At 35.3% G+C, this 15880-nt stretch overlaps 1 protein-coding gene across 1 annotated transcript in view; it reads left to right on the top strand.

Moving 5' to 3' along the window:
• Nucleotides 1-15880, top strand: part of TRDN (triadin) — a gene marked incomplete at its 5' end in the record, with an annotated part of 362619 nt that overhangs the window by 116307 nt on the left and 230432 nt on the right. The window contains 2 exons of the mRNA XM_072965935.1: nucleotides 7319-7477; nucleotides 8550-8582. Coding sequence (XP_072822036.1) covers nucleotides 7319-7477; nucleotides 8550-8582 — 192 coding nt within the window. The remainder of the gene's footprint in view (nucleotides 1-7318; nucleotides 7478-8549; nucleotides 8583-15880) is intronic.

Genomic DNA, 15880 nt, shown 5'->3' with positions numbered 1-15880 from the left:
TTAATCTACATATTCAGTTCCAAAGAAACATTGCAACAGAGCTCAAGTTCTATATTTTTGTCTATGTGAGAATCCTGGAAATAATATTATATACTGCATACAAAAGTATTTAATGCAAAGCAGCTGCACTTAATTTCCGTTGGCCTCCACTCCATTTTCATATTATTTTTACCTTTGCTGCTCCCAAATCCCTATCAGTTAGCCAGGTCCACTCCTATTAACTCTTTACTATAAATCATTTTAAAGGGCTACTCTATGTGGATTTAAAAGAGGATATTAAAAATGAGCCTCTCAAAATATTTCTTAGGTGGAAAGGCTATATTTAGAAAAGCTATTTTGGGGCCACAATTTATCACCATTCTGGTTATGACAAAATTGGCTTATCAGACACCAAAGTATTAGGTGTTGTCTCTGGAACTGAACTGAAGAAATCTTACAAAAATATAGCTATCTTCCATGAATTTTTCAAGAGAAAATCATGGGAAGATTTTGTAATTCCAATTAGTGTGCCTTTTACAAACTTTTATTGGCAGGATGTAAATACACCTTAGAAGTTAAATATGGAGGAATAATGTTGCTGTAGCAAACATTTCTTGAATTCTTAACTTCCTTGGATGTGTAACTTCCTATTTCACTTCTATTGGCATTACCTTCAATTTGAAATAAAATCAAGAATATGAAAGCAATAAATTCGTGGGAGAAAAAAAGGCATGTAAGAGACTATAAGAGATTGAAAGAATCTCCACTGTGATGAGAGCAATTAAAGATGACAGTTCTGACATCACTGAGTTCAGCCAGGTTTGTTCAAGGTCGTCTAACATATGAGAAATTGGAAGTTACTTCAGCCTGGACCTAAAACACTTTACAGTATGATGTCTTAAACATCACTTTGATGAAGACGTTGACCTTTATAGTAGATGTAAAAGCACCTATCTGTGTTTGTTATTTCTTTAATATCTGTGCCTAGTATTGTCAATGCTGGCCCAAAGACTCAGAGTGCTATTAAATTCACTGTGAGTGCTTTTTATTTCAAATGTGTCCTGGTTAAAAATATACGAAACTAAATCAGCCTTTTGACCTTTATCCTTAGGAAATAGTTCACTATTATAAGTGATGCCAAATCTCAAGTCTAAACTGTTTAATAAGAATTTGCATCTCTCAGTTACATTGTTGAGTACAAGACACCTACTAACACAGTGGAGACAACCATTGTTTTCTAACACAGCATTTAGATCCTTTTATTTTTTTTGTCTTATCTTTCCTACATGTGTGTTCTTTCTTCCCATCCTGGTGGGTGGCATGAGGATGGGGAAACACATCTATAGCTCTGACACTGGTAATATTCTAGGGAATTCTGTTTGCCCCGAACAAAGGCTAAGTAATTTCAAACAAGTACTTCAAGCAAGAATTGTCATGTGACTCAGATCATACTAAATGATGCATAGTTTGCTAATCTTCTTAACTTGATCAAAATTTCATCAACAGAAACAAAAGTATTTAAATGCTTATCAGCAACAAGAAGGAGGAAAATGGTCACTTAAAATAATATTCTTTACCAGGGGGGTAGAGGGTGGGAAGGGATAGACTGGGATTTCAAAATTGTAGAATAGATAAACAAGATTACACTGTATAGCACAGGGAAATATACACAAAATGTTATGATAAATCACAGAGAAAAAAATGTGACAATGAGTGTGTATATGTCCATGAATGACTGAAAAATTGGGCTGAACACTGGAATTTGACACAACATTGTAAAATGATTATAAATCAATAAAAAATGTTAAAAAAATAATAATATTCTTCAGTCTGGAAAATCACTAGTATGTATTTTGAAACAGCATCCCTTGCGTATCAGAAGTAGAAACACCTAGATAGCAGACCCATAAATGGCAACCCTAGGTTAATTACATCACACTTAACATAAGTGCTAAATAATTATCTTGGAAGAAGAATCTATATATCTTTCATCAACTCCATACTGAGTACTACTGTGTGCAAGATACACACATCAACATATATACAGTTGAGTTTTTCCTAACTTAGGTAGCACTTACGACACTTAAAAGCATCCTTAGCTCAGTGTAGATCCAAATATTTAGGTGTGAGTATTTTCTGAGGGGTAAGGGGCAAACACTAGTTGTTTCACGAGGCCTGATGAAAGCAGTGTTTGTATTTCACAGCCGCTGACCACATTGACTGTGAGGACATAGTGACTAAGTGATCACAGGGTAATATTTATAGCAGCCTACTTTTCTGGAGCAGTACCATACGTTTGGGTTAAATGAATCTGAAAGTTGAATTAATAATTAGCTAACATTTACTATATCCTTTACTCTGCTTTAGCACTTTACACCAAGGAGTTTATGTACAATGTGGTTCCGTGACGCTTAATAAGCACCATCTAGTACAGGCAGAGACCCGTGGGCAGAAGGGTCAGAAGATGCCTGGGACCCTTGTTCTCTCGCCGTCCTGTGGAGTGGCTCAGATCGAGGCAGTCGGACCAGTCTAGGGATGTCACCTCTGAGTGGCTCTTTCCTTATTAAGGAATGCATGAGGGCAGACTTATAGTTGGGAATGGATACCATACAGTCAGAACTAAGATCCCAAACATCCAAGCGGATACTGGAAATCACATTGTGCGTCATTTCCAGCTTGGAGAGTAGGTGAGATCATAAGCAGAGCTTGCCGCTGAGGGGAGGGGAAACCACTGGTCCTGGCCAGCAAACTGGGAAGAGCCTCAGGGTCATTCAAGATTCAAAGGCAGTCCTGCTTGTTTCTCCACACTGACATTTATTCATCACCAGGCACTGTCCTTTGTGACCTGAACGTAGTATCTCATGTAATACTGGTGATGACCTTGTGATGTAAGGAGTATTACTCTTATTGTCATTTTGCAGTCCAGCAAAATGAAGCATAGAGTACTTTGGTTTTGTGTCACACTGTAAGATACTGTCTGCCACAACTGGACACATTATAAACTGGGACATGAGAAGGCTGAATATAGAGATAACAGCATTCACCTTGGGTGCCAAATATGACAGGCTCCAAAATACTCAGTAATTACTATACATAATATTTTAATACAATCTTTAACATTTAAAAGTGAGTGCAAACTTCTGCGATGAACAAAATATCAAAATCTTAAAGACAGAAGCATTATCACTGAGTTTTCCTTTTGTCCCTGGCACCAATATGGGGTGGTTCAGCATTCCTTAGGAGGGCTGAACTTGAATGCTGTCATTCTGAGCTCAGGGCCCATGCTTGTAAAGGTGTTTGCTGCTGTTTCTCAGAATCTGAAAGATAAAGAGTAAGAGAAAGATAAAGTAGAGTAAGAGTATGTAAGACTGATGGTCAAAGATAATGGTGAAACCATGTACTTTACTCTTTAAGAGGAAAGCAGAGAAAATGACTAATTTAATTTCCTATGTATGTTCTCATTCAGAAATTAAGTATCCATATAGTTTGGCTTCAAAGACAGAAGACAAATAAAAACCCTATTTAACTTTAAACTTTGGCTTGCCTCTCTTGCATCTCTTGGCACTCTTATCAGTGCCAAGAATCCAATTACTGATCGTAAGGGGCCTAAAGCAGTTTCCCTGCATCCGGTGCTATATTTTTCTGTAAGATACGTAAGAGACAATTAAGAGTGACTTGAGCATTAAGAAACACTTCTTATCTCATACAGCAGAAGCTCCGGAAGTAGGGTGATTATTCAAAGATCGGATAATTCAGTGCCTCAGGAAGTTCTTTAATTTTTAGCCTTTGCCTTCCTCAGTGAGTCAGCGATTGTCCTCAAGGTTATAAGATGGTATAACACAAAATATTAATACGGTATGATTGTGGTAATAGAAACCAGAACAGTAATGGCAGGAGGAGTGGGTGGGTGGTTATTGAATGGAAGGGACACACGGACACATGGCAACTTTACGGGGCGATGGAAATGTTTTATATCTTGTTTTGGGTTTTGATAATCTGGGGGTTTACAATTGCTGAAACTCACCAAATTGAACACTTAAAATCTGTGTTGTTTTTATTGTGTGTCAATTATACCTGATTTTTTAAAATGGTAATTCTTTTTAAAAGATTAATGAATAAAGCAATAAAAACACCCAGAACTGAAGAAAAAAGAAAAAGAAAAAAAGACACTATAGCTGCTCCAGGCTTTATCTTATTATGCAGAGTCCTTATTCCCTCTTATTTAAATTTCCTCTGTCTCAGTTTTCTTATATTTAAAATAGAGGTGCCTACCTCACTGGATTTTTGAAAGGAAAAATGAGTCCATACACAACAAGTTCTTAGAATGGTATCTGGCAGGTAATAGACACCCTGTAGATGTTAGCTACTACCATTTTTATGATGATCCTCCCTGTAGTGTATACGATTTAACTCATGGAAACACGAGGAAAGCACAATTTAAAAAGGAGACATCAATAAAAGGCTTAGTTGCATTGTATAATATTATTCCCATTGATATAGTTTGAATGTGATGTCTGAGAGAGGGAGTAAGAATTAACTTGAGGACTACTACCTTGTTTATGATATATCTATATCCATAACTATATTTATATGTTTTTTAAGTTGTTGTCCGTATGGCTGAAAAGCAGAAGCTGGTCTCAAGCCAGCCACATTTTCTTCATGAAAATAGCCTGGATTGACTATTTTAGAACCAGGCAATATACATGTCTGCAGAGTATATATAGTACATTTAACCATAAAGATAATTAAACTGATATCTATTTTGTTGGATTTTATTGTTAAGTTCCTCAGTGAACACTTAGAAGAGGAATGGTCAAATGGTCTCAATCTATTCATATCATAAAAATCCCATTTGCAATATTCTTCCATTAGATATAAAATATACTAGTGCTAAAAATGCCTTTAATGGTGCCAGTACAATCCAATTTCTTACACATAATTCTTTTAAAATTCTCAATTGCAATTACAAAATTCCATTTCATTTCCTTTCTCTAAGGTTTAATCTCACCTTTTAGATTACCATATCTTGCTCACAGGAAACTCTCCAGAATGCAATGTGATAAGTTCCAAGGAGTAATGTTACACTGTCACTGAATTATGGAGGTAGGTTTACCTGAGACTAGTATTTTGTACGTTGGCATCCTTGTGATGGGCTGTGAATCCCCCTAAATAGAATGTAAAATTAAAAATTTCCCCAGAAATCCTCTCATCTTACTTTCCTCTCTCTGTAGGATCTTATCCATTGGCATAAAAATGTAATATTGTTCCCACTTGAACAATATAAACAATAGAAAACCCACTACGATTCTAGTTCTTCAACTATTTCCTTATCTCTTTCATTTACTTTACGATCAAATATACTTACTGCCTCGAAATTCTTCCCATTTGGTCTTGAATGTATTTCACTGAAACTGACCTTTGAAGGTCGCCAGTAACAACCTCATCATTAAATCTAAAGGTCTATTCTCAGTCTTCATCTGTCTTGACCTATCAGCATTTGCCAGTTGATCACTTTATCCGCACTAAAATAATTTTTCTTGACTTGGTAGCTAGTATATTATGCTCTCTTTTTTCCCCTTGCCTCTCAATCTCTCTGTGTCTCTCTGTCTCTCATCTTTCCTTCTCAGACTCCACTGCTGGTCCTCCTCCTCTCTCTGACTTATCTGTCTGTCTTCAAATGTTGGAATGTTCCGGGGTCCATCGTTCTAGTGATCACATTCAGTGTCATGACTTTGAATACTTTCTAGTCACTATTGAACCTCCAAGTTTCCATCTTCAGCTAGGATTTCATTTTTCATGAATCATATTGATCTCTACATATGTCTACACCTCCACATAGAGGTCTAATAGACAACTCGAGTTGGACAAGTGTAAAACTCAGCTGCATATACACTCTCCAGCAAACCCTGTTTCTCTCCAGTCCTCTCCATTTTGGTAAGCACATTTCTATCCTTCTAGTTTCTCACACTAGAAACCGTGAAGTTATTCGGCATCCTTCTCTTTCTCTCACATCCAACAGCCATACTGTTAAGTCTATACTATTAATTCTATCTTTCAAATACATTCAAAATCTGAAAAAAAATCCGATCACATCTCACCACACACAGTATTACCGCCTGTATAGAAGTCACCATTCTCTTTCTCTTGGATCATGGATCATTTCATTTGGCTCCTTACTCATCTCCCTGTTTCCAACCTGGCATTCTTTCAATCCTCAACACGGCAAATAAAATTACATAAATCAAATCACTTCATTCCTCTGCTTAGACCTTCCAGTGACTTTCTATCTCAATCAGAGTAAAAGCCTAATTCTGGAGTACTTAACCTTTAAATAATATAATATGTTGATATAATTGTAGTCTCTTACGATATCAAAGGGAGAAGAATCCCCGAAAAGCTTAAATAGTTTTTAAAATTAAGGAAAACATAAACCTAAAATTTAATTACAGACTGGTGAAAAATCGGGTGCCACTTAGACCGTATTTCTAGGTTGATAACTTCTTCAATCAGGTATTAAAGGCTACTCTTATCACTTCAGAGCAATTTTTATGTAACTAGAATGAGAATAACCTGTCGAAAATCCCTATTATATCTATTTGCTTGCATTTTTATTCTTTAATCTTTCACTCCATGAACAGTTTATATCTCCTAGGATATAAGAAAGGGAAGATTTATAGACTTCAGTTTTTCCTAATTCTATCCACCGAAGTTACTAGAAGTTCAAATACTTTATTTTCAGATGCTGGGATGTCTAACAAAGATAAACCAATTGAATCTAGCTGGAACTTGATATGATTACCGCTTTGACAATTCCAGAGTTTTCCTGATGTATCACAAATTATAATAAATGGACCTATCAGTTTTGCATTATTCACAGCTACCTAAGTCAACTTGAAACTTATGGTTTGTCTGAAAATTTACAGAGCCATCTTCTCCATGATGCTTTCCAGTACAATACAGACCAACAATGATTTCTTCTACTCCAGAACATCTGTAATTCAGGGTTACTACAATTTGGATAACATAATATACATTACTTTAATTCATTCTTAATTTTTCCCTGTGCTGAACTCTTACTCAGACTGTAAAATTCTCAAGGGTAACCCCATAATGTTTGATACCAGATGTACTCAATAATTTTTCTTTTTAATTGAACACACATGCACACTATGACAAAATGTAGTTTCTATTTCTGAGCAAAACAAATTGTAGCTAAGAGATACTTAAATTCATGAAATCAGCATATTCATTGTGTCAAAAGAATAAATCAGGAAAAACAGCTTTTCTTAGTTTCTTCGGGATTGATTGTAAAACTTTTCTTTGTTTTTAATTGTTGTAGCAAGCTCTATTTCCAAGATTGGCTCAGATCCTCTAAAACTTGTTCACGATGCTGTGGAGGAAACCACGGACTGGGTCTATGGCTTCTTTTCTTTGTTGTCTGACATCCTCTCGTCTGAAGATGAAGATGATGATGATGGAGAGGAGGACACTGATAAAGGTACAAGGGGCATAGAGATGCATCTAACTGCTAGGACTGATATTAGATATGCATTATAGTAGTTGGCTGAAGTTTAAGCACAAATGAGGACTTGGGTCAGGCTCAACCAAAATGAATACACTTCTGAGTGCTAATCACCACTCAACAGGCTGCCAAACTCAGTAAATTGGTCTCTATATGGCTTTCATCTGATAGCTTATCTGCCATTATGGCAAAGATGTCAAAATTAAATGCTACGTTAGAGTAGCATTAAAGTAGTGAGGGCCTTATGCAATCCACAAAACCACAATAGAAACTCACATTTTTATGCTTCTTTGGGAGAAAATGGTAGCTATTTCCCAAGTTTGCCCTTAGAAAGATTGAAGTAACAACAGTCAAACTAAATATATCTTTAAATATGTTTTACATATAATTAATATTCATAGTCAAATAGCAGAAAACAATCCTACTAAAATCACAATCAAAAGTAAATTTATTGAATCAAATGGATGTGTAGAATGGAGAGACGAACCCTAAATGTCACAACCATTATGTAACTAACCTATGTACTCTCTCATATATGTTGATGAATGAAAGGAAATAAACTCAAAGCACACACAAACTGCTTTTGAGTGGATGTGAAAACAACAAAGCACTGTGATTCTGCCTTTTAGATGATATTTTTTAAGATCATCCTTACTCAGCAGAAATTACATATTCAGCCTTGACTACCAGGAACTGTCTTATTATTTTAGCCCTTTTTATGACTTTGTCTGAATTTGTATTTGTTTGGCCCCATAAGAGGCTGGGATGAACAATAAAGAACTGAAATGAACATGATACACGAACTATAATGTATAATTTGGATCACTGCCACAATTTTATTGAACTCATAAGAGTGGAACTATCTCAAATAAATGTACCTAAGCAAAGCTTATACTTAAAAACTGGAATTTGGGAGGCAAAGTAATATACAGACTACTATTGCCAAACTAATAGATTTTTAAAAAGTAAACAGAAGAAAATGGGAAAATAGACAATATTATGTTATACTGGAAGTTTTTCTAATTTACTGTTTTTTGTCTTGGTTTAGGAGAGATAGAGGAGCCTCCTTTGAAAAAAAAAGGTTAGTTATTTTCACTTTTGAAAAAAATTATTTTTCTTTTATGATAATGTTGATTTTCAGGACAACTCAAATATATTTTACTTTGTTGTAGACAATTTACTTTTAATGCAAAGCTTTTGCTTAATGGTTAGATTAAGATTTATAGTTAGGAAAAGAAATACTCAACTCTTTCCAGTGAAGCTAATCCCACCATTTTTCAGGTGATTATTTTCTTAGTGCCTTCTTCGGTGGGTGCTCGAGTCCATTTACATGCAGATCAATGTGAGCTGGAACTGCAATAATGAAGGGTCAATCCTATGGTTTTCTAAGTGGCCCAGAAGATGCTGATGCCCATGATCTTTATTCTTACGGTGGCTAGATTTACTGATTTTGGGTTTTTACTCTTTTTCTTCTTATGTTATTGTCAGTGTTATTTTTCAGTTTTAAATGACAACTCTGGAACAGGGTGACTGAGGTAGCATGCGGGATAATAATCATGGAGGCACAGGCGTGTGTATCACATTTCATCTCAAAGCAGTAGAGTCACCTGCGTGTGCTTGAATGTGGTGTACAGGGATTCCTTAAAGGAATAACCAAGGTCTTCAGTAACTGAACGGGATGGTCAGAAATCCAAAAGACGGGAGCAGTATGGCTGGGAAAAGGAGGTTATAGTTATGGTGCAAAAGCCTCAGAGAGGCAAGGATTTTACAGAAAGGAGAAGGAATATGTCTAGAAGGAATAATAGGGAGCAAGGGATACCATCCTGAGGTATACTTGGTATTGTATGCAAGAGAAATATAAAAGCCAACCTTAATACAATTGTGATGTTTCAGTTGTTGCTGTACATGTTCAGTAACAGCGCTTGGGAGTATTTACTCCAGAGGAGAACTTGCTGGCTGCTGTTGCTATCTCCCCAGACCTACCATGGATGCAAACAGTGGGATACAAATTTGGAGCCTCAGCCTTGCTTGAGCAGAAGATGATCCCTTTACTGTCTGGGATAAAATCCACTTAGCGTATGTTAGTTCGGAAAATTTGAATTGCTAACTTGAATTGCCCAGTAAAAGAGAGATAAAGTAGTGAAACTCAAATGTGGGAATGCCATCCAGAAATAAAAGTGTTTATGAAGTTATTAAGAGGAGAAAGGATGGGTTTCCCTACTCACAAATCCATGATGAGAACCCAAGAATTCAAGAAATTCTTCCATCACCAAATTTGTACAGTTACTGCTATTTTTACCAAAGTAAAAATTCAGCCACCTTGTTACTTATGGATGGAGTTTGCAGTTCTAATTTAATGTGGAATTGTGGTCCAGTTAAATAAGCTCATGGCTGCAGGATTGATTATTAAACAGGTTATTAATATGGATGAAGTTTTTGAATCTGCTCTTCTGTAGCTTAGATATATATATATATATATATTTAGCTTTAGGGTATTAGATGTAGTACCTAGTGTCTTTATATTCTTTACTCATATTTACTTTCAGTTTGCCAAAATTTTAAAATATTAAATTCTATTACCGAAGACTCCATGATGATGGTCCAAGGCACTGATCATCATAAAATACTAAATTTTATTGTGCAGTTATTTAAAACTTGTAACTATAAAAGCAAATACCATTGTAAATCACATATCCTGAAACAATTCTGTGCTGTGTATGGTGCGTGTGCTTTGTTTATCTGGAATCATCCTGTTGTTAATGGCATTCACACCAGGGTACACATCATGGAAATGTTAAATCGACACTTTCCAGAGGATAGAGGACTACAGATAGTGTCAAAGGAATCAAATACATTTCTATGCTTTCTTAAAATGATCTGCTGGAGAATGTATCCAAGGTATCATAGTACTTCTTCTAAGTTATGAGATAAAGAAGCATCTTTCACCCATCCTCAAATTGCTAGAATGCCAACGAAAGAGATCAATAGGCTACTCCTGCCCTGTCTTGCCTACGTCTGCTAAAGGAGGAGTATGGTGCTGCCGCTCAGGTGTTCTGTGTCATGAGGGGATATTCTGAAGTCAGAGGTAAGGCAGAGCGGGGAGATGAGAACAACGGCAAGTTTCATTTAATGACTTTGCCTTTTATTTAGCGGAATAATGTGAAAAAGTACAGTGCTCTCGAGGGAGAGTCCCATGAGAGCCAAGCAAAAAGAGCATCCATAGGAAATGCTGAAAGCTAAAACTGGCTTTTAAAAATTTAAATGTAAGCAATTATTTTCAGTTATTCTCAATACTTCTTCCTAGGAAGTGTCACTGGTTTGAAAGAAAGAAATTTGAAACAACCAAAGCAGTGTAGCTTAGTGACACTGATTCTTTTAAATATAACTGGGATATTTTCTAAGGCAACCACACACTGTTAAAGATGCATTGAATAAACCCATGGATGCCACATTTCTGTGATTCATTTCAAATTAATTCCATATTGTTCAAAAATAAATTTAAACCTACTGTATGTAATTATATTATGAAACATTTTATCTAATTGAAGTCAAACCTTATCTTATTTCACCTAATATAAAATGTTTAATATTTTGTACCTTCTACTGATAAAAATTAAATTATATATTATTTGCAGACCAATTCACTATGCATATGTAAATATATACAAATGTATGTAGGTGTATATATACATAATACATTATGTATCATTTATTCATTATATGTATATTATATGTATTTTCTACTTCATATTAACAAAAAAAAACCCATATGCTAGCTGGCTGCTCAATAAATATGTATATGTAAATGTACAGATTCCTCAAAATACACACTAAAATTATTTTTGATTTGAAAAGCAAAGTTATATTTTTTTGACAGAGAGTAAGTTTGATTTGAGTAAGAAATTTGAAAACAAAGGCTGGCTTTTGCCCATTAGTTAGCATAGCAAGCATTTCCCATAAATTAAGTGAGCAGCAGGACCAAAGTTTAGATGAAATACACCTAAAGCAAGAAATACATTTGAAACACAAAGCAGTATCATTTAATCCAAATTATGACATTTTACAATTTTTTGTTAAGTTGTAATTAATATACAGTATTATATTAGTTTCAAGTGTACAACATAGTGATTCAATATTTTTATACATTATGAAATAGTTAATGCATGAAAACCAGTTATCATCCATTACTACACAAAGTTGTTACAATATTACTGACTGAATTCCCTATGTGTACATTACATTCCTGTGATTAGTTATTTTATAGCTGGAAGCTTGTACCTCTTAATCCCCTTCATCTATTTGGTCTGACCCTCCCCACTCCCTGGCAATCACTGTTTTCTGTATCTATTGGAATCTAAAAAACAAAACAAACTAACAAACAAAACAAAGCAGAAACAACGAAAAACAAACAACCCTATTAAAAAATGGGCAGAAGAGTTAAATAGATAGTATTTTTAAAACAAAGTTAAAAATACGTACCTATTCAGCATAGACATCTTCACATTTTTCCATCTCTTTTTCAAAAATAAAATACTGGCTTCTCACAAACATAATATGACTTTTCTTTCATATTTCTGCATTAATGTCTTATGATGCTGACTTTTCAGATTACATAAACATCCATAGAAAATATAATTTTTACTGGGGATATAGCTTTTTAATTTTTTTGTAGTAACATTTCTAAATGAAACAATGGATATACTTATCTCTTTTTATAGTTTATTCTTACTTAAATCTTAGTCTATAAGTCTGTATATAGAAATAATTATTACAGCACATATGTTCTTTGAAATGGTAATTTGAGGAGACAATAATATTCTCGTAATAAGAAATTACATTTAATAATGTTATTTCCTGACATCTAGCTTTAAAGTTAAGAAAGAATAGTTTCAGCCATTCTTTTTCTGGGAAGGAAACACTGGTCTTCAATTCTAGTGACATGGTAGCCTTGTGAGATAAATCATCACCTGCCTTAGTGGAAAGAAACAAAATCCCCTCTACACATTATGTTGAATTTCCTTGTTTCCTAACTACTTGCTCTTTGAGCTAGGGAACCATCTTAAAGTTTGAACAGGACCCAGATATGAAGGCTGATACTCTGTGAGGCTGTTCCTGATGCATGTCAGTGGCAGAGGAAGAGGCTCTTCTTTGCTTAGAGCAAAACAAACTACATTCTCCTTAGAATTGTGTTTTAAAATTTCCCTAAAGCTCCTGGGGTTGAAAAGAGCCCAGTAAATTTAAACTCAGCAATTTCATTGTGTATCTTTCTCACTTTATTGAAATCCACAATAGCTCTTTGCAGTCAGGTTGAATAAGGAAGAGCCAGGAAAATTTGAGCATCATAAATATTCAAAACTTTAGGATCAGGCCATTCAGAAGGTTGTATCACATCACTGGGAGTAAGATCGATGGACATGTTTCTGGGCCAGAGATTTCATTGCATCCATCTCTGCTGGCAGCTTCAGTGGCTTACACCAGGCTGAACATTGTCTGAAAAATACTGTAAGTGAAAAAAGGACAGAGAATGGAAAGGTGACTCAACTTGTTAAAATTCATAGCCTCAGAATACTGGTTACCAGCTTGGTCCTGGTAGCACTGTTAAGTAGATACATTTATCTTGGGACCGCTCCTCTAAGTTAAGTCTGGATCAAAACTTGGCTCCATAACTGTGCTATTGCACATTGCCCTCAGGCTGCACGAGGAACTCACTGTTTTATCTTCTGTTTGTCTTTCCCAATATTGATCAGACCTGTGACAACAGGAGGCAAAACCCAGAGAGAGCAGACAGTGGGCTTGGAGATGGGCTCAGAATGAAAAAGACTGAGGAGGCTGAGGGGAAGGGAGAACTGGTGGATGATCCAGAGATTCAGTTCTCCAAGGAGTTGCAGCTGTAGGATCTTTGGGCCCAAAAGAACTTGTCTGCATCAAGGCAAGCAGACTGGAACCAGGACAATAATAGTGGGTACATGGGAGTCTGGAGGAGCTGGCCAAAGAGGGCAAGGGATTTGATTTCAGTACTAACATCATGGAGAATAAAAAGGCTGAGACAACTGATCTCCAGCCCAGTCATTTTAAGTCATTCCTGTTGCAGCAAGAATAATCTCAGTGTTGCTGTGTTCCTATCTGGAAATAAGCTGAGTTGATATTCTGTTAGTTCCCTTTCTGCTCTTAACCTACTATGGTTAAGTCAGTTAACCTCAATGGCTCTCAGCTTTCACATCTGTAAAACAAAGATGCTAGATTTACTGATGTCAAGGTCCTTTCCAGCTATGCTATTTTATGATTCTGTGATTGAACTGTGCTGTCATATATCAATAATTTTACCCCGAGTTTCATCTGAACTAGAGTTGCAAAGTTCGTGGAACAGCAACTTTAGTATCATCTGGGAGTGATTTAAAAATGCAAAACCAGGTTCCATCTAGATGAAATAAGTCAGAATCTGCATGTTAAGATTCCCCAGGCTCTTCATATGTCCACTAAAATTTGAGCAACATTGGTTTCGACAGTAGGTTCTACTTCTGACTGTGGTTCTGAAACTACCTGAGAACTTACTTAAATTGGAGATTCCCTAAAAGGTTTCTCACCATGAAAAACTAATTGATAAGTTTGGGCTGCAGCTCAGGAATATGTTTTAAAACTTCCCCAGATGCTTCTGATGTACAGCCAGGTTGATTTTGTCTAGTATATTATCAGATATGAAATACACATACTAACACAGCCCAAATCTCATCCAAATCTGTAAACTCCACCAGCAATTATCTTATACAAAGTATTATTTATAATCATTTCCACCTCTTTCTGGTTCATGAACACATGAGAAATAGTATCTCATTTTTCCAATGGAGAAAGTAAAATCCAGAGAGGAAAAATGGACTAACCAGAAATTACTGGGTTTATGGAAAAAATGACATTAGCCAGATATATTTATTTTAAAATTTTTGTAATGGTCAATAGTATGCAATGCCTGGACTATTATTTTTCTTGAAAAAGTTTTGCTTACTTTATGAAATCTTACCAGATAATCAAACATAACGAAATAAAGGCCCCAAAGATGTTTATGTTTACGGGCTTCAACATTCTTGAAGGAAACTGTCCTCAGTATTTGCCTAGCACTGTATCTGGAGTGTACACTCACGTGGTCACAAACACCAGATGCATTGAGGAGGAGAAAGTATTCTTCTTTATACTCTTCATTAATGGTCAGTAGTGCACTTTCCCCCAAATTTTCATTGATTAGTGTAACAGAAAAAATATGAGAAAATTATAGAAATACAAATACCTACACATTGTTTGGTATCTTTATTTAAAATATTGATAATTCAATAAAGTATTTTCCCGTAACATTCCTTATTAGCCACTAAACAGATAACTAGATTTGCTCAGTTATTTATCATAATTAAACTTTTGTGTCCTAATAACAACTGGCAGAATCTTACAAATAAAAATTCAATGTTCAGATGAATATATAATTTGAGTTTTGATATTAAAATGAGAAAAATTGTAAGAAGACATTTTATATTGTCTAGCACTTGCGAGATATACTGAGAAAGCAGAATGATAAAAGACATTCTTTGAAATTCACAACTCTCATAATAATTTAATAAACTACATTGTCATCTTAAAGAATCAGGATGGTTGCCTTGGTGACAGAGATTATCCTTTTAATTTCTTGAGTCTGTCATTTTAAAATCTTGAATTGATAATATTTTAAATTTAATAACAGTGTGTCATATAAATAGAAAAAAAATGGTATGCTTTAAAAACTAGCCATGTAAGACTTAAACAAAATTACAGACTACTCCACAATAAGCTATGCTATGATTGTAAGTAGATAAAAACAGTTTATTATAAGTAAAATATATGCAATATAACAAAATAACTCAGGGAGACTTTACTACAATAAGCTCATTTTTAGGACTCATTTAGCACAATCTCTTTTCACTAATTTTGTTCTCATTGATTGCTGCTGCATTCAAACTTCCTATCTGTTTTTTTGTACCCATAGCCTCTCTCACCAAGTTACATGTGGCAGTGGATCTCAGAGAGTCTTGGGGAAATGGGTTGGTCCATTATGAGCACTGGCATCGTGAGGGACAGAGCTCAGATGAGTACATTTTGATAGAATTAAACAGCCTAAGGAGGAAGAAGGAGAGCCGAGCCCATGAAACAAACTTTCACTTCTGATTTGGGAAAGTACTAAAGATTTTGTCTATTGTGTGCTGCATATTTCTGGTAAGAACCAGAAAATTCCCCATTGTACCTCGCAGTTCTTATCTGAGCCACTAGGAGGATCACGAAAATCTATACTTGTCCTCTCAGATGTCCAAAATAAAAAATAGACAACAAATGCCAAAATGTCATTATTTCTATGTAGAAAAT

The sequence above is a fragment of the Vicugna pacos genome, chromosome 8 (assembly GCF_048564905.1).
Source record: "Vicugna pacos chromosome 8, VicPac4, whole genome shotgun sequence".
Lineage (NCBI taxonomy): Eukaryota > Metazoa > Chordata > Mammalia > Artiodactyla > Camelidae > Vicugna > Vicugna pacos.
This window is presented reverse-complemented; position numbering and strand designations above follow the sequence as displayed.